The sequence below is a fragment of the Crotalus tigris genome, unplaced genomic scaffold (genome assembly GCF_016545835.1).
Source record: "Crotalus tigris isolate CLP2741 ecotype Arizona unplaced genomic scaffold, ASM1654583v1 scf7180000020183.615534, whole genome shotgun sequence".
Taxonomy (NCBI): Eukaryota; Metazoa; Chordata; class Lepidosauria; order Squamata; family Viperidae; genus Crotalus; species Crotalus tigris.
Genome location: NW_024097896.1, coordinates 371,656 through 392,059, shown reverse-complemented (window position 1 = coordinate 392,059; position 20,404 = coordinate 371,656). Strand labels below are relative to the sequence as shown.

Genomic DNA, 20,404 nt, shown 5'->3' with positions numbered 1-20,404 from the left:
AGATAGCAGTTGAGAGTTGTGTTTTACACCGCAGCTGAGCGTCATCTTTTAATATTACCCCCATAAACATTACTTTACAAAAATAAAGAATTAAAATATATTAGTTCTAAAATGCAGAACCATAATAAACAAATGGTGTTATAATAATCCATTTGAACCTATTACTATGCCCCATTCCTACTGTGAATGTTTGAAAATGCTATCAGAAGAGGAATTTAGAAGTCAGCTTTACTTACATTTATAAGGAAAACGATTTTTCACGAGTTCTTCTCTACTAACATAAACATGATGTTTAGTCAGGCAAACAGAAAGGACTCACCCACCATTGTTTGTTTTCCATTTGTAAAATTAGACATAAATATAGTCTTAGTGGCTATGATGAGCAAAAGTACCTGGTTCAACTAAAAAGATTTGCATGAATCATGAGAAAAACAAACAAAATGGGTGTAAAATAGAGATGCTGTATTTATCCAGAAGTCACAATGAATATAAGAAGGGAACTTTCAGTTCTCAGTTTCTCCATTCCCTCCCTAAAAAGCAAGGAGCTACTTGTAATTTCATAGCATGTATATTTTGAATTACAAATGGTGGATGTAGATTAGCTTTTCCCCTACCTGCTGTTGCCCTTATGTCTTAGGTTTTAATTCCCATAATCCATAGCCAGTATGATATATCCCCTATTAGCATTATAACAGGCTTTAAAAGCAGAGCTTGAAATACTGGTGAACAAAACAAAATAACACACACACACACACACACACACAGGACCCACACACTTATTTTGATAGGTGACTTATCAGCTCAATTCAGATATCATGCTTAATTATAGTTTGTGCAACCCGTAATCCAAGTATGCTTTGAGACTGCACACACTGCAAAGTACCTTTTTCACCTTTGAATCCAAAGCTTGATATGAAAGGTACTTCGATTTTAATTTATTCTATTACTTTTTGGATACAACCAGCAGTACAAACATTGAAAAGGTGAATCAGCCTGCACATACCTACCCTGACAATAGCCTACAGAGAAGTCTTTCCTAATCCTGTGTGCTAGATGGAAACGGTGCATCAACAAGAATGTATTTCATTGTACATCATTTGTTAAAGACACTTTTACTTTCAGGATTGTTTAGATAAAGTCAAAGCCTGGCAGATTAGATTGGTAAAGGATGGATGGGTAAATAAATAGCTAAGTTCATGGGAAATTATTTTCTTTCTGTAGAGCCAGAGCATCTCAGAACTCCTGACGAAAAGAATCATACATATGCATGAAGCCAAGAGGAAAAAAATGCTTCCTACGGGAAATTGCTGTCCGGAGTTTTCCTTTTTTTTTCTATTGATTGAATGTTGCCGGTCTCAAAAAGCAACATGTTTTTTGAGTGTAACAGAGGAGAATGTAATATTCATATTAATAATTTTATACTGATGGGGAAAGCAATCTCCTGTCCTTACAGATAGTTCTCAACTTGGGCTCAGATTTAATAACAATAACAATAACAACAACAACAATAATTTTGGAAGGGACCTTGGAGGTCATCTAGTCCAACCTCCTGCTCAGGTAGGAAACCCTATACCAGGGGTGTCAAACTGCCGGCCTGTGGACTGGTTTCATCATACCGAAGTTGTGCCCACCCCATTGCCGGCAATGCAAAAAGAGTTGCGATACGTTGCGACACGTCACGTGATGTGGCGAGTTTGACACCCATGCCCTATACCAATTTCGGACAAATGGCTGTCCAGTCTCTTCTTAAAAATTTCCAGTGTTGGAGCATTTATAGCTTCTGGAGGCAGCTGGTTCCACTGATTAATTGTTCTGTCAGGAAATTTCTCCTTAGCTCTAGGTTGCTTCTCTCTTTGGTTAGTTTCCATCCATTGAGCCCAAAATTCATATTGCTAAGTGAGAAATTTGTTAAGTGAGTTTTGCCCCATTCTACAACTTTTCTTGTCACATTGGTTAAGTGAATCACTACAGTTGTTAATTTAGTAACATGGTTGTTAAGTGAATCTGGCTTCTCCATTGACTTTGCTTGTCAGAAGGTTGCAAAAGGTGATCACATGACCCTGGGACACTGCAACCGTCATAAATGTGAGTCAGTTGCCAAGTATCCAAATTTGGATCATGTGATCATGGGGATACTGCAATGGTCATAAGTGTGAAAAATGGTCATAAGTGACTATTTTCAGTGCTGTTTTAACTTCACACGGTCACTAAAGGAACTGTTGCAAGTGGAGGACTAGCTGTATTAATACACAAAATTGAAATAAAAGTAACAATGGGTTCAAACTGTCAAGCCTGGTCCTATAAAATTATAAAAATTGTGACAAGTTCAATTAAACTCAAAACATGGGGTGTGCCTGAGTTTAATATTTAAGGGTTCAGAAGACAATTGCTAGCTAAATGACCCCCATATTTTCTTCACTTTATAAACAGCTACATTTGTGTCTCCCACGTTCATTTGAAAAAATTGACATTTGGTTTGTGGCTTTGAAAATTACTCAAGGCAGGCATTTGTGTGGCTGAAAGACTCTGTTTTGATGTGGAAAGTTTAGTCTACTTTGGGCTTGGCTGTAAAGTGATACCTTTTAAATTAGGTACTGCAGGCCTTGAGGCCTTCTCAGATCGGAAGTATGTGGCTAGCGGTGCTATTGCTATTTTCAACTGTGGTAATGCAGGCTAAATTTGGTGGAAATGAAGGTTTGAGGCTTCTAAAACATACAAAAGGGAGTGATGGCTAATCCACGAATGAGGGGTCCTTGGTGCTCTCTGAGCTTGCTTGTTTTCTTGCAGACATTTCATTACTCTAACTAGGTAACATCATCATTTCAACCCTGAGCTACAAATATTTTCCTTCATTAATCCATGAATGCAAAGAAAAGTTCTTTAAAACTCAGAGATCTATTAAATTCAGGAGAAGTGTGTAAAAACCCAGATGCATTTATTTCTAACCGTATTTCTCTAATACAGACATGTCAAACGTGCGACATTACATGATGTTGCGCAACATATCGGGACAGTTTTGCCATTGCCGGCAATGGGGTAGGCACGGCTTCTGCGTGACGCGTCCAGCCCGCGGGCCGGCAGTTTGACACCCATGCTCTAATAAAACAACCTGTTGTTTGTTTGTAAAATTGTTCTATTTCCCAGAATAAAATATCAGAAGACCCTGTCATGTAATGCCTAGAAAACATTTTACATTATAGTAATGATGTTCTTATTACACTGCCATGTTTTCTGCTGCTCACTTTATGGGCAAAATGAATGAATGGATGAATGTAGATGTAATAAAGTTATGAGTGACTTCGTGTGTTTTACAAAGCCCACCATAAATGAAAAGATTGGATATTCTTTTAAACAAGCAAATAACACATGTGTTGTTGTTAATTGCGAAGTCGTGTCCGACCCATCGCGACCCCATGGACAATGTTCCTCCAGGTCTTCCTGTCCTCTACCATCTTCCAGAGTCCATTTAAGTTCACACCTACTGCTTCAGTGACTCCATCCAGCCATCTCATTCTCTGTCGTCCCCTTCTTCTATTAACACATAGCTACTTAATATTTCTTCAAGTGAAGAACCTGTTATTCTACCTAGAAATAATTTGTATGATCTGTGGTTTAAGCTTGTTGTTTTTTCTTCCTTAGTGCTGTGACCTGGGATTCCATGCTAGTCTAGCACGGACATTCAGAACATATCTTTCTGCTGAATACAATCTAGAAACCTCACGCCATGAAGGGTTGGACATAATTGAAAATGCTGTAGACAACCTGGATGCACGAAGTGACAAACATACAGTTATGGACATGTGCAACCAGGTCTTCTGTCCTCCGCTGAAGTTTGACTACCAGCCTCACATGGGGGATGAGGTATGTAATTAGAAATGGTTCATGTTGCTTCATAATGCACCTTTTCTTCAGATGTAATGCTTCTTGTGTATTAGAATGAATGAGCTTTAATAGCATTTGTGTTTCATTTATTAGTTTTGAAACGGCATCGTAGTTACTGGAATTCTTTTTTCTTCTTTTAGAACAGAGGTGGGGAACGATAGTCTTTTTATGACTTGTGGACTTCAACTCTCAGAATTCGTACGCCAGAAGTGGGACTTGAAGTCCACAAATCATAAAGGGGCCATCATTCCTCACCTGTTTTAGAACTAGGGCCACATTTTCATAATATGCTTAGACCAGTGCTATTTTCCATTTTATTAGAACTTTTTAGACACATACTGTGCTAGAACTTTCATTGTTCATTGTGTATTCCTTTGTTGAGAATTCTTTCCACCATTGAAATAAATTAAGAAGCAGGTGGCTTTTGCTATATCTTAGGCATAAGAAAGCAATTAATATTTAGACCTTTTATAGGGGTGATTAATCCAGATCCTGCTTTTGGAACACTAGTTATGTAATATCTGTCAGAATATTTGGAAATACTAAAGTTGTTTTGGCATATTGACCTAAATGGTCATTACTGTCATTATTTTGTATGTGATACAGTTACATTGTCAGATTCAGAAAGAAATTATTCTGTTAGTTAAAAAAAACACTTTAACTGAAGATATTTTTTTTTCTGCCAATATTCTCCTTTAGATTGAATTTGCAGAGGCTTGTTTTCTTTCTATAGGTATGTCAAGTAAGTGCCCAGCAGCCAGTTCAGACGGAGTTGCTCATGCGATACCATCAGCTCCAGTCTAGACTAGCCACCCTCAAAATAGAGAATGAAGAGGTGAGAGCTGTAATTGTTTTTAACTGTAAGTAAATAAGCACAATTCACTCAAATTATGCTAATGCTTCTGTTTGAAGTAATTTTGAAAGTCATTTGGATAGTTAAAACCTTCTTGATAAAGATATAGTTTTCAGTCCAGAATCTGTGACTATTGTAATATGTATCATAAGGTGCTTTCTTTCAAAAGTGTCAAGAAATACAAAATGCAACAGCTGATCTGTTCATGAGTGCAAGGCATAACTGTCAAATTATTCCTAAATAGCTGCACAAATGGTCATTTGTTTATTTAGGACCTGACTGCCTTAGGAACCTTTTTTATCATACTTTTCATTCATATATTTTAATATTAGTTTTAAGCTATAACAGAATAACAGAGTTGGAAGGGATACTGGAGGTCTTCCATTCCATCCCTCTGCTCAAGCAGGAAACCTTGTGTCATTTCAGACAAATGGTTGTCCAATCTCTTCTTAAAAACCTCCAGTGTTAGAGCACTCACAACTTCTGGAGCCAGGTTATTCCACTGACTAATTGTTCTAACTGTCAGGAAATTTCTCCTTAGTTCTAGGTTCCTTCTTGACTTGATTAGTTTCCATCCATTCCTTCTTGTCCTGCCTTCAAGTGCTTTGGAGAATAGCTTGATTCCCTCTTCTTTGTGGCAGCCCCTGAGATATTGGAACACTGCTATTATGTAACTCCTAGTCCTTCTTTTCATTAAACTAGACGTACCCAGTTCCTGCGACCTTTCTTCGTGTGTTTTAGCCTTCAGTCCCCTAATCATCTTTGTTGCTCTTCTTTGCACTCTGTTTTACTAAACTACGTTTTCTTTTCTATTTTTAAAAAGAATTGCTATCTCCCTTTGGTGTTTCCAAAGCCTTAGCCTCTCTTCTGATAATCTGTATGGTTAAGGTGATATGTCTTCACAATAGATGTGACATCCCAAGTTTACAATAGGAAATATGAATGTGGCAAGGCAAAGGAGGACCAGGTCTACATTTACTTGGATTAAGGAATTTGAACTAAAATCCCAAGAGGCAAAGTTGCGTCTTACTTATCAGGCTCAAAGAGTAATATTTGAACCATTGAATTTTCTATTTAACTCCTATTTGTAAAATCATCTTCATACGCTCTTGATCTAGGAAGATGGGAACATGGATTCTGTGCTATATTGCCAATGTAATTAAATATAGTGTTCTGTGACTGAGCACTGCAAAACTTTGTTTGCCATTAGAGTTGTGTCCATTTCCATTATTGTGATTCTAGTAATACTCATCTGCTATGGTTTTACAGAGATTCTGGTAATCATTTTGCTACACATGTTGCTTATTATTAATTGTTTGAACTAGAAATAATTGTGGATTACTTTGAGACTGTAGTTACTCAAGAAATTTCTGCTTGTGACTTCAGAGGCTTTACAAATTTAATTAGTCATAGGTATTAAGACTTTGAAAAACATTTAGAAATATTCTTGTTATGAAGCATCCCTGCAAATCTATTGATCAAAGACAAGGGACATTTGCGAGCATAAAGTCACCAGTAAGAAATAGATGTACTGAGGTATTTTTCAAGAGAATTAATGAAGATTGTATTGCAAAACAAATATATAAATGAGTAAAAGAGTCTAAAAGAAGGAGAAGACTGAGTGATTGAATAGAATTTATTTGATCCTAAAAAAGAAGCAGATGAGAAATTTAAAGAACAAAAGGCAATGTAGGAAGCAGTTCCTGGATATGAAACTTTTCCATTTGATGCAATGCGAACATTAATGAAAGGGTTGTTTATGACTGGCCTAGTGTTATAAATCTAGTGGTGTACAATTATATGCAAAAGATCAGGCAGTCCTGATTAAATTTTATGTTTCAATGACTCTGTAAGTGTAGAGAAGCTGACACAATCTCCACATGGTACAAAGATAAACACTGCATCTTTCCAGTGCATTTTAAAATCCTTATGATTGAAAGAATTTCTTAAAGAGTTATGTTTGATTTTTCTTCCTGGTTGTGTGATGCTATGACTTTTTCTAATGGCATTCAGAAATATTACTTTTTCTCATAAACCTTAAGATATAGTAATATACTTACAGATATTTTTCATTTGCAAGCAAGAACCTCCTGTTAAACTAAGAGCTTAATTCTGAAAAGCATTTGTTTAAAAAAATGTCAGTGTAACAAAAGTTATACATTTATAGTGCCAAACTGTATCTTTCACTCTGCTTTTCTGTACACCCATTTCCTGCAGGTGCGAAAAACGTTGGACGCCACAATGCAGACACTGCAAGACATGCTGACAGTGGAGGATTTTGATGTTTCAGACGCTTTTCAGCACAGTCGCTCAACTGAATCCATCAAATCAGCTGCTTCAGAGACTTACATGAGTAAAATAAACATTGCCAAGAGAAGAGCCAACCAACAAGAAACTGAAATGTTCTACTTTACTGTGAGGAACATCTTCTGTCTATTTGGAGCCCAGTACTTTTAAAGCACATTAGTGAAATATTCATCCCACAAAGTTATAGCTGCATATTAAGAATGGAATGCCCATATTATTATTTTTTAACATTTTCACATCAACTTACTCTTCCCTTCTCAAGTATGCATGGATGTTCTTTTAATGTGCAATAGTTCTGAGAACTGTATGTGCCTTGTTTGAAGGAGGATTTTTATCATTAGTCCTCATGAGTTTGAAGTAAAGATGTAATATATATGGCCATCCTAAAACATGTAGAATTTTTTTTTTTAACATTTACAGTAAAATCCCCCTCAGGGTTGATTCCCAGTGAATTACAGGGACATATCCATGTTGTTTCCTTCATAGTATAGAAGTGGCTTGCTACTGTAATCTCCTGGGATCTTTAATTCCAAATCAGGGACTATTTATATATTCCACCACATGCCAGAAAGTACCTTCCATTGTGCAAGTCAGCTGAGAAGAATTTTGTAAATTCTGCTGGCTACGTACTACTGGATTTGCCCTAGTTAGAACTGGAATTTCTGAGATTCACGTCTTTTTAGAATCCTTTCACAATAATAGTTGATTTTCACTGGTGGAAATCTTTTTAAACTAAATAAGAACTGTGTAATCATTGAGTCTTGTTACTCTGGTTATGAAGGCAGGAGATACCTAAAAATTATGGCAGCTAAGTAGCATAGATAACTTTTCCCTTATTCACATAGCACAATGTGACAAGTCAGGTTGAAACAAGTCAGGTTGAAACTGCATCAATATTCCTCAAGTAACCTCATTCTTCTGCAGACATTCTTGCTGTAAGTCAACTTTCTGCCAGAGAGAAGCCCATGCTGTTTTGTTGATCTTCTTGTACTTTATCACAAGGCCTTGACTTAGAAGAAGATAATGAGTGTACAGTACAACTACATGCAGTAATGATTTAATGTATAGTCATGCAGATTGTTATTTGAGCAATATGGAGGGGGGCATTTTAATTGTAATAACATCCAAGCAGGGTTGATTTCAATCCTTATATTAGTTGTCTGATGATTCAACATATATACAGTATAGTTTAGAAATTTAGCAATTGTTGATATTTTAAATATTAAACTACAGTGATTTCACTCAAAATCTTGGCCACATATTGCAGCAAAGTGCTTAGAAATGAGAGCACTTAAATCTATCCGCCCAGCTATTGCCCTAATTGGAACATGAGATTGAATCCATGAAATTCTTTTCACTAATACATATGGCCATAACAAATATCATTTTCTTAATTTAAAGGGCTTACTGAAATTTGTATTTTGTAATGTTAGTGCTGTGAGTATTCATTTTTCAGTCTCCTTATTTCTGTTCCTTCAACTAATACACATTTTCTCCCCTCTCTCACCCCATGCTTACCCTCTCTTTCTAGCACCTGTAGAGTTACATGGGTGAATACAAAGGTTTCTGACCTTAATCAGGAGTGTTACTGTTACCTACGTTTTATTGTGAGGGAGACCTAAAAAATAAGGTTTAAAAAATCCTGTATGCAACCAAAATCTGATTCCTTAAGACTTTACAAACGTGTCTTTTTTTCTTATTTAGAACTCTGAGAACATTAAGAGGAAAATGAACACACACACACACACACAGAGGGGGGGAGGAGGGGGGGAGGGGGGGAGAGAGAGTTCTCACTTAACAACCTTTCATTCAGTGACCTCTCAGACTTATGATAGTGCTGAATGAGCGATATTTACAACCAGCGGCATGACCATGTGATGTCATGGTTTACAAGCATGTTGTTTAATGATGGCAACTCTGATCCCAATTGCTGTTTTTAACTGAAGACTACTTTTAGCTCAAAGTATATGTCTTAGGAGACATATACTTTGTCCATCTTACTTAGAGTTAAATGGATTTGTTTCTTCTCTTCTTCAGAAATTTAAAGAGTATTTGAATGGCAGTAACCTTATTACTAAGCTGCAAGCTAAGCACGACTTACTGAAGCAGACTCTAGGAGAAGGTAAGTTACAGTTTCAATATTGCATTTCTCACCACTATTGTACAAGATTTCAAGCTAGATTATAAATTTCTTAATGTCATCTGCTTTGGTTCTTTCTCTTGTACCTGCTGTTGTAACTAGGAGTATTATCTGGTTGTTGTTAACACCCTGCTTTCCTTCTTTGTTCCTCATGCTCCACTTTGCCAATATTCTCTAGTCTTTTCCAAGAATACTGTGGTACATGTGGTACTAAAGCAATTCCAACTGTGAAAATAAGACCATCCAAGCATACAATTGGGGGATAGCAATGAGAATTGAAAGAAGGAAGGGGATAGTATGGAAATCTCTCCTGTCTCCTCCATAACACAAAAGTAGCTTGTGTCTACCTTGTTTGTACCTCAAGGCTGTTTCGGTAGTTAAATATGCAGCCTAGGATTGGAGCGATACTAGTCCAGAATGGAGTAACATACAAATCTTATTAACAATATAAATGTATGACTATATATGTCCAGCAAACACGTTTGTGCTGATACCAGTACTTCGACATATTTAAAGTACAGGCTACATTCATGAATGAACGTTGAAACTGGTTGTTACCTAGTTTAGATAATTGAGTATTATCAAATTAGACTATAACCTTATAGAATAGGGTTCCCAACCCCCAGGCTGTGGCCCTCTACCGGACCGTGACCCACAAGTGGAGCTGTGCGTGCTCGTGCTCACACCTGCTGCTCACATGGAACCACTTCCTCTCCCCCCCCCACAGGGCTTCCAAACTGGAAAGGTTGGGGACCACTGTTATAGAAGGTAAAAATAGGTGATCGGTACCCCCCCAGTATATCCATGAGTTGCTTTTGATTGACCGTCTCCAGCGGTCCAACCCTTACCTGAGAAGAAAAAGACATTGTGATTTATGCTTTTGCCTGGCAAGGTGATAAAAGTTATTATTTTTTTTACCTGATGGAAAACCCCAACCCCTACTAATATATTTTCTTAAAATGTATTCGCTATATTCTTAACAATTGGTCATTTTATCTGGAACTAGGAAGTTTGTCAGATACAAATCCTGACCTTAAAATGTGTGTCAATGTTTTCTGAAGGATATTTCAGAGTTTTGAAAGTAATAGTTTGAAGGAGATTTTAAAGTTTTGAAAATAATAGACAACAGCAGCACCAGGAGGGATAATATATTGATGCATGGGGAGAGTAGTCCAAGGCAGTAGTTATTGTTCAGAGTCAAGCAGTAAAAATGAAGGACAGGAAAAATGGAAAGTACTAAGTATAGAATTTTGAGCTGTTTCAAGTGTTTTAATAGCATTGTATGTACATTGGCACTGAAAATGGTGTATTATTTGTAACTGGGTTACTTCTGTCACTCTACTTGAAAGCTGTCAAGGAGAATTGAAAAATTAACGCCCTTTCATCATTGAAGATTTATGCTTAAGGGGAACCTGGCTATGAAACTACAGTGGCCTTCTTGATCTCTGCATATATTCTAGAAAAACTAATTTGCTTCACTCTAGTTTTTCCCCCCCCACAGGAGTTAGCTTTTGAGGGAATGCTTGCTTATAGGAGAAATTGTACGTGTATATTTGTCCAGATAAATCAATGTTTCATCATTGGAAGAGGGGATTCTGCATAAAAATAATAAGGATTAATTAGTCTTAATGTTATATGGCATATGTGTTTGTGAGCAATCCCTTCAACTGTTTCCCCGTTTCTTTTCCTTCATTCTTTAATTCCTTATTGTTCTAACCTACTTTCCCCCAAACAGGGAAGCTGCTTCTTTATAAACTTACCTAAATTATAAGCAGTTACAGAATAACAGAGTTGGAAGGGACCTTTAAACAAATAACGGCTGGTTCATATTAAGCTTTATTAAATACCAGACATTTAGTAATGTTAATAACAGAATAACAGAATTGGAAGGGACCTTGGAGGTCTTCTAGTCCAGCCGCCTGCTCAGGCAGGAAACCCTCTATCATTTCAGACAAATGGTTGTCCAGTCTCCTCTTAAAAACTTACAGTATTTCAGCATTCACAACTTTTGGAGGTTGGTTGTTCCACTGATTGGGACTGGAATTTTGGTTGCTAAGCATTGTGGACATTAAGCGAGTTCTCAGGTGACCAAGTCCATTTTTATAACCATTTGTTACATTAATAAATCAGGCAATCATAAAGCGAATCCAGATTCCTCCATTGACTTTGCTTGTCTGAAATCAAGTGGGAAGGATGCAAATCATGATCTTGTAATCTTAAGATGCTGCAAGTGTCATAAATGTGAGCTGGTTGCCTAGCTCTCAAATTGTGATTACATGACTGTGTGGGTGGTATGAGGGCACTAACTTTGAGGGAGAGTCATAAGTTGTGCTTCATGGGCACATTGTAACTTTGAACTTTTGTTAAATAAACAATTATAAATTGAGGACTATCTATGTACCACAATTACAATATCAATTTAATAATATTTTGATTATATTATTACTCCAGGTATAGTCATATATTGTGTAGCCTGATTATAAACTCCAAGTTTGTTTGCAATAACAGGAACAGAAAAGTTAATAGAGAAATAGGTGCAAAACAAGATCTACAGTATTTGGGACAGAAATTTCTGACTGATTTCAGCCAGAATGGAATCTGTGCCAGATTTATGTTTTGAATACTGATGTATTTACTGCAACTATGTTGTTGTTGTTAGTTGTGAAGTCGTGTCCGACCCATCACAACCCCATGGATAACATTCCTCCAGGTCTTCCTGTCCTCTACCATATTCTGGAGTCCATTTAAGCTCACGCCTACTGCTTCAGTGACTCCATCCAGCCACCTCATTCTCTGTCATCCCCTTCTTCTATTACCCTCAATCTTTCCCAACATTAGGCTCTTAGTGAGTCCTTCCTTCTCATTAGGTGGCCAAAGTACTTGAGTTTCAACTTCAGGATCTGGCCTTCTAAAGAGCAGTCAGGGTTGATTTCCTCTAGGACTGACCGGTTTGATCGCCTTGCAGTCCAGGGGACTCGCAGGAGTCTTCTCCAGCACCATAGTTCAAAGGCCTCAATTCTTTTGCGCTCAGCCTTTCTTATGGTCCAACTTTCACAGCCATACATTGCAACTGGAAAACCATGGCCTGGACTATACGCACTTTTGTTGGCAGGGTGATGTCTCTGCTTTTTAGTATGCTGTCTAGATTTGCCATAGCTTTCCTCCCCAGGAGCAAGCATCTTTTAATTTCTTGGCTGCAATCCCCATCTGAGGTGATCTTGGAGCCCAGGAAGATAAAATCTGTCACTATCTCCATTTCTTCCCCATCTATTTACCAGGAATTGAGACGCATAATACCCATGTATACCAAGCAAGTCCATAGTCACTGATGAATTGTATCCATCTATTCATTAAATGTTCCCTATGGAGAGGTTTTGAAGGAATCTTGCTGAGAATAAACCTGTGCTCAACATTTTAGTAAAGATTTGGAAGGGAAGATGGATGAATATTTATTAAATTGCAGTTGACACAGATGCTAACCTCTTAGAAGACAGAAAGAAATTCAGAATGTTGCTGATAGATTAAAAAGTAGAGAAAAGAGAATACAAAATGAAATTTAGTAGGGATTCACAACAGTTCTTCATCTAGAACCATATTAAATTTATATTAAATATAAAGGTATAAGGAGGAAGATGGTTTGCTTGGCAGTAACATGCCTGAAAGGGAACATAAAAAGTTACAGTATAGTGACTCTCTAGTTGAATTTAATTTAGGAATGGAATGTAGCTTTAATATTAATTTAGAACTAATTTAGAACAATTGCTTCAAGATCAGGGGCATAATCATTTCACTCTGTTCATTGGTTGGAAATTCATTCAGTTCCCTGTCTGGTTCTGATCATCGTGCTTTAAGAAGGATTCATGTAAATTAGTTCACACAGCCAAAACAACAGTAATCTGAAAATTCAGTCCTGCAGGAGCAGCTTGCTGAAGATATAATAGCGCTCTCTAAATACAACCTTGAGTTGCAACCATTTGCAACTGTTTGAAGTTACAAGAGCCTTGAAAAAGTGACTTGTGACAGGTTTTCACACTTATGACCATTGTAGCACCCCCATGGTCCCATGATCAAAATTCATAACTGGCATGTATATATATATCAGTTGCAGTGTTCCAGGGTCAAGTGATCACCTTCCCAGCTGGCGTCTGACAAGCAGAGTCAATGGGGAAAGCCAGATTCACTTAACAGCTGTAGTGGTTCACTTAGCAACTGTGGCAAAAAGGTCTTCAAATGGGGTGCAACTCAGTTCACAACTGTCTTCCTTAGCAATGAAAATTTTGAGCTCAGTTGTAGTCATAAGTTGACTACCTGTATTGGAAGCAGCATCATGACTTGTTCTCCAATATAACATCCCAGAATATAGGGCCTAAGAATAGTTAGCTACTGATGATATAGGTCCTGATGAACAAATGGTCACTATTTTAACCCATCCCAGTAATAACTTTTCCAAGTAATATATTTGATCCCATTTGTCCATATTATCTGTTGTCTTCCCCCTTTTCTATGTTTTTTCAATCTTGCAAAGCATAACAATTTTTCTTAATACATTACTTCTCTTGCATTACCTTTCCTAAATATGTGCATTTCTAATAGATGGGCATCATTGCTTTAACTATTATGATCTTTGTTGTTACAAAACAAAGGTCATTGAAATGGCCTTACCCATCATGATCCAAGTTTGTCATTGTCTTTCTCTATAGAATTAATTACTTTTTTACTTCTCAAACACACAGTCTTTATCTATTCTTGAATCACATAAAGCAAAACTACTATTTTTTATCATTTTTAAATACACTGTGTGCGCTGGTTGATTTTTCCTTTGCTCTGATTACATGAAGGCAGGTTCCAGATAGGAAGAAACTTCTAATGGGAAAAGCAGATTCCCTGGGGGACTACTTTCCTATAAAGTAGTAAAGTCTCACTTCTACTGAAACAAAGGCTAGACAGCCACCAACTATGGATGTTTTATTGTGCATTCCTGAATTCAGCAAGAGGTTGTGCTCTGTTGCCTAAATAGCCTCTGGACATTGTTTTTAAACCTCAAAGAATGAGTATTAATTCCTGAAGTAAGTTAATCTAGCCTCATATTAAAGATAAGGAGTCTACTTCTAATCACTTTTAGTTTTTGAGTTGTCCTTATGTTATCCTTTGGCAAAAGCACTTGGCTTCCATTCATCTCTTCTTCAATATTAGGTAATAATGAGGTAATTATTTCTTAAAGCATACAGATTTTCAGGCACAAATAACAAGGAGCATTCATTGATTTCAAAGCACAGAAGAATTTATTATTGATAGATATACACTAGAATCTAGTCAACTAACAGTCAAAGTTAAATTAGCACCAGATAAAAATCAGTGGAATTCATAGGGGGCTGGACTTGGGTCTCTGTGGCAACACAATGACTTCAAACTGATGACTTATTTAATTCTGCCTTCCACTTCAACCTACTCTTCTCCTACATCATGGGTGTCAAACTCAGTCGTGTCACATGATGTATTGTGATGTTTTTTGCCTTTGCAGAGCACTACAACAACTATTGGGAGCGGGACTTACAAGGCTCTTAAATTTCTTAAACTGTTTGGAGCATTTGTTGATGATAATGATGGTAGCACTCTTCCTTCTGAAAGATATTACAATAGTATATAAGAAGAATAAAAAATAGTTGAAGAGACCATTAGCAATTAAAACGAGGCAATGAAAATATAAGAGTTAAAATATCATTGATTTAAAAAAAAAAAGAACTTCAAAAATCTGATCTAGGTATAGTGTTTATCCTGCAAATTGCTGATTGAAAGATATCTTTTCAGTTGCCTTTAAATCAAGATTCTATGGGCTCTGGCAGTTTTGTTTTTGTTTTGTTTTCAAACTTGGCAACTTTAAAATTTGTGGCTTTCCTCTGCTGGTTGGGAAATCCTGAGAGTTGAAGTCCACACACTTTAAAATTGCCAAGTTTCAGGAACACCAGGCTACAGCATTATACTGATTTCCCTCCCCCAATAAAATAGTCTTAACATATATAAATAAATAACAAGGCTGCAATTAACATACTATTTCTTTCCTCCCTTCTTCAGGTGAAAGAGCTGAATGTGGAACAACTAGGTAAGTGGAACTCTTTGTTTTTGTATTTTATTCTGGTGATTGGTTGGTACTCCTTCTATAAGAAGGACTAAACTATTTAAAATTCATTTGCTTCAAATTTATAAAAAATCTTCCAAGCATGAGCTGTAGGGGGGAAAAATGGCAGCTCTCTCCCTGCATGAGTGGCTTACTTCTGACTCCATTACTCAGATATATTAATTAGAAGGTTAACAAAAAGCCTCTTGCTGCAGTGGCAATTTCCAGCTGACTCGCTCTGAAATCACATAAGGCTCTGTCAGCAGAGAGTACTGCAGAAGCTTCTTGGATGTATCAGAGTTTGCTCAGCTGCTTATAACAGTGACCAGGATCTTTAGCCAAACTGGGGCTCTTTCCTTTGCTAGTTAATATATGCTCAGGGACAAATTACAGTGAATGAGCTGAGAGACCATGTAAATACATTTAATATATGAATTTTAAAAATAAATCCCCAGATATGGGATTAATTTCCAGATCATGATATATGATGGTTTCTGAATCATTCTTTTCTCTATAATAAAGAGGGTGAAAAATAGGCATTAGGAATAAGAATAAATTTTGAATTCCCATAAGAAAGGAGAGTGCTGGGGGGGGGGGTTAGGAAAAAAAGCACCATTGACAAAGGACATTGACAAAAGTGAGCTGCTCTTAGAAATTGGAAGGAGAGCAACATATGATTCAGTTAAGAAGTAAAAGGTAATTTAGAAGCAGTTGGCTGTAGTGATAAAAAAGCAGTTATGGAAAAACTGAATGGGTTTCATAGAAGGTAAGCTACCCATAGCTGATTTACGCATTCATGGCTGCCTAGTAATACCCACTTCTAAATTAGGGATTGATTAGCTCACATTCTCATGCAAATACACCAATAATGGGGAATCATTAGCTCAAATGATCATTTATATTTTCAGCTAAAGGAAAGATTTCCAAATTTCTTTGATCCACATAATGCGTGGACATAAAGAAGTAATCATTTGTGTACAGAAAAGCAGTTTGACTAAACCTGGCAGGTGAACTAATTCTAAATTTTCTCATTGAAAGATAGAAAAGAGAGAGAGGATAATAGTTACCAGATATATGGTGGAAGAAGGTGCAAGGAAATATAAAGTACAGATTCTTAAGTTTATAATGAATACAAGGTATTTAATTTCCTGTATGCAGAAAACATACAGGAGACCCTCCCAGTAGCTCGGTTATTTGGATTGAAATGTAAGTGGATTCAAATTTACCTAGCTCATTTTGCATAAACTGGAACTCTATCCTCCACAAAGGCCAAACAATTCCAGCTAGCTTCTTCTGGTGTTGATGAGAAGACCAAATGGATCAAGCTAAATAATTTGGATAAAATTAAAATACACCCCTCCCCGGTCATCTCAGTTTGTTTCAATTTTTATGAGTTATTTCTCATAAGCACTGCTTCCCTACTTGATCACCAGGACCATTTCCACTGAAGCCCCAAATGTTCATGGAGAATATATTCTATCAGACACTAAACATGCTGGTAGTTTATGTCTTGATATAAACAGAGCCAGGTTTTGGACTGTGGTTTTATACATTTCTTAATTTGACTGGTTTTATGCTAACAAAATCAAAATATTGAGTCAAGGTGTCTGCCTAATCCCTAAGCAAAATACAGAGTGCCAGCACACAGAGCCAACCAGCTACATGAAGATACTGAGAAATAGGACAAAGAACCAAGCCAGCATTTATTTGGTGTTTTCTTGGGAGCCTTGAGGACTATATCCTTTAAAGGTGGTATAAAATCAACATAGAGAAGGAATAATAATTTCTGATCCACAAATTGGATCAAAAGAGATTTATCTGAACATACTGAAATTTAAATGCAGTGTGATTTCTAGCCAAAGAAATTGGGTATGCTCTAGGACTGCCTAGTACTCTTTTACATGAAAGAGTGCTATAAGAAAAGGATATGCTAGCTTTAAAATCTTAGTTTCTTTTTGAACAATTTTTTAAGTTATAAAAGTTCACTCTTGATCCAAGATTTGAGGATAGTAAGATCATTTTCTTTGTTATTGTTTGTCATGCTTCCCCTTCTCTTAATATGCACAGCACATGCCTTGAAGGACTGTTCAAAGCTGGTCATTCTGGCCCAGCCTTGTAGACTCACTGAGAGGTCTGTATGCTTTCTGCCAAGGAAGGAGATACAAGCAAATGGCTCCAGAACTCCCAAATAAATGCAGCTCCTCTTTTTAGCTCAGTTTGCAATAATAAAGAAAAAGAAAGAACAATCGATTGTGAGGTCTGACAATGCAGCAAAAGAACCAGAAATATTTTTTTTTAAATAACAGTAAAGCTTCATTGTTTAATTGCACTGTGCAGGATTAGCAAAGAAATTTGGAACTGTTTTAATAATGGTAGAAAAATAGCTTTTAGAAACCAGCTTCCTTCAAATGTGAAATTCTTTTTCTAACTAAATGCACGAGAATTCAGGATTATGAAGTGGTTGGTCAGTTTAAATTATACAAAAAGAGTCATTTTAATTGTATGCACATGGATTTTTTTTTTTTTAATTTGGAGAGGCAATTGAAAGAAACCATTTTAATTTGTTAGAATGCACTAGGTTGGCCCTCTGTAGCGAAGGATAATAGTGGATGGAGATAAGATGAAGTTTGTGTAAAAATTTAAAAAACTAGGATCCTGGTGGTATAAGAGTTTAGAATCTTTTCAGGGAAGGGAAGATTTGCCCAGCTTATTTTAAATATTGTTTTTTTCCTGCTTAAAATGAACTACATTGTAAATAGAATTTTGCTAATAGTAATAGGTAAGCAATTTCCCAACCCTCTTCCTCCAAAGTAAGGAAACTGGGTGTTGTATCCTTGAGATTCAGAGAAACTCTTCATGTCTTCAGTATTTCAATGATATACTGTCGAAAAAGATATCCAGGTTCATGGAAGCAATGGTTCACCTTCCCAGAGGCTTCTCCGGGTCTCTGTTTGCAGTCTTAGAGCTCTTTTCCCTGCCATTGTATTCACACTGATGTTTTATGATTTCTTTTGTTCCATTTCCTCAGGCCCCCTTGTCTTCCCCCTAAACCACAGAAAATGAGGAGACCTAGGCCTCTCTCAGTCTATAAACATAAACTCTTTAACGGCAATATGGAAACATTCATTAAGGTATTGGCTGTTTAACAGTAAGAGTCTGTGAACACTGTGGATGTAATGGTAGCATTCTCCCCTTCTAACCACTGATCTGTTTCCTTTCCTCGGACCAGGCCTTTCCCATGCACTGCACATCACGCCATGAAAATGGTTGGTATGCTGTCTCTCTCAGGGCAAAATCTGCTGGTGCCACACTTGAGCTAGCAAGGGACCCACTTTATTCTTGGAGTTCTGTACATTTGTTTTTGCAAAGTAAAGGGACGAGGTAATAAGAAAGATTTTTTCGGGAACAAAATGTAAGGATAGCATCCTTTGTTCCTGCCAGCAGGCTAATTGGTAGTCTATCATATCTTGTTCCCACTACAGGCTGAGTTACCTGGTTCTTTGAAGTTTATACAGACATCCTGAAATTTAAATGTAGCGTGATTTCCTCTCTTAGAAAAGTATTTCCTGCAAATCAAAGTTAAAATAAAAAGTGGCGTTTTTATGAGTTCCTGGTGTTTTATTCAGGGTTTACCAAATTTGTATAACTGCTCTTCACATAGCTTATCTAAGCAACTCCTAAAGCAAATATAAAATTTAAACCACAACAGTAATTGATTAAGAAATAACATGATAATTAAGACTTGCCTATGAAACAAGAGTGTTCGATCATAAAATATAAACTGTTTTAAAGATCTACATTAACAAGTAAGTCTTCATCTGGTGCTGGGAAAAGGGTGCCACAGGAACCTTTGCTGAAATGTCCTTCATCTAATTTTTACTGTGTCACCTCATTTAGCAAGCTTAGAAAAATGTAGTGAAATATAATGCCAGTGAGAATGCTTTTAATTTCCAATACTTCAGAGATTAGAGATGAGAAAAAAAATCTGATAGGGATCCAAATTCTCAAAATACTCAAAACAACTGAGCCTATTGGTCTCAATTGCTTTATTGTCTTCTTAGGTTTGCTAAAATTCAGCGATACTGCACAATTCAGGAAGAGATCCAATCTTACCCATTTACTTATAACCAGAAGCCACTAAGTTGAACAGAAAGAATCAAGCAAAATGAAGGGGGATAGTTTTTCTGGTAAAAAAAGCAGATGATTAATTATCATAACTCAGTCTTGCCACAGTGTCATGGCCTCCAACAGAAGTGCCACATTGGGAATACATCTTGGAGCTGCAAATAGTACTCAAAATAATTTGGACAACCTGCAGCGTTTTCTTTTTAAAGAATTGAATTATCACAGGCCTGCAGCCCATACAGTAAAAGAGGCAAAACTACAGCATTAAACACTTTTAATATTGAAATCAACATCAAAACCAAAAGGTAAAACATTGGCACATGAAAGGAAGTCAAGGCAGCCCAACAAAATGGGGAAAAAAGCATTTTAGGAAATACAGAATACCAAAGCAAAAAACTACGGCTATCGTACTGAGGTATTCCCCTGAACAAAAAAGACAAGAATTTCGGATTTTGCCAAGAGAGTTATGTAAAATGAACTGGGCAATGGAACTGTAGGAAGAACTCCATATGGGAAAAGGGATAATGGCAAGAAGAGTCTGAGAGTCCATTGCCGAAGCAGAGTAATTGCATACCAAGCAGTTCTATGGGTGTTGGACAGAGCCTGAACTACTGTAGTTCCTTCTAAGCTGCCATTGCATTTGAGCTTTCATAGCCTCTGGAAAATGTGCTTACCCTAACTGTTCTTACTCTTGCTTAACCTTTTCTTTTCTCCCCTACTTTGCTGCTTTATTTGCTTATCAGAGGAAGAAGGAATGCTCGAACAAGAAATCAGGTACTGACTAGAGGGCCCCTCCCATCTAGAAAAATATACGTGTTATATACAGTATTGTAAGAAGTTGCTATGGTTCAAGATATCTCGTTCAAGAGGTCCCTTCTTTGGAGGAGAAAAACGAATAAGTACAAAAGCCAAAGTTCACGAGAGGATAACTTTCCCAAACGTATTCATACACATAGATAAATATACAAGATTCTGCATAAGT

General features: G+C 36.8%; 1 protein-coding gene across 2 annotated transcripts in view; it reads left to right on the top strand.

Annotated features, from left to right (window-relative positions):
* Window positions 1–20,404, top strand: part of SRGAP3 (SLIT-ROBO Rho GTPase activating protein 3) — a 211,044-nt gene that overhangs the window by 161,361 nt on the left and 29,279 nt on the right. The window contains exons 7-12 of one of the 2 annotated variants that reach the window (XM_039365764.1): window positions 3,640–3,861; window positions 4,616–4,717; window positions 6,953–7,150; window positions 9,080–9,164; window positions 15,255–15,282; window positions 20,166–20,196. In XM_039365764.1, the coding sequence (XP_039221698.1) occupies window positions 3,640–3,861; window positions 4,616–4,717; window positions 6,953–7,150; window positions 9,080–9,164; window positions 15,255–15,282; window positions 20,166–20,196 (666 nt within the window). Of the gene's footprint in view, window positions 1–3,639; window positions 3,862–4,615; window positions 4,718–6,952; window positions 7,151–9,079; window positions 9,165–15,254; window positions 15,283–18,325; window positions 18,429–20,165; window positions 20,197–20,404 lie in introns of both variants that reach the window. The other variant, XM_039365763.1, reaches the window with a different exon arrangement.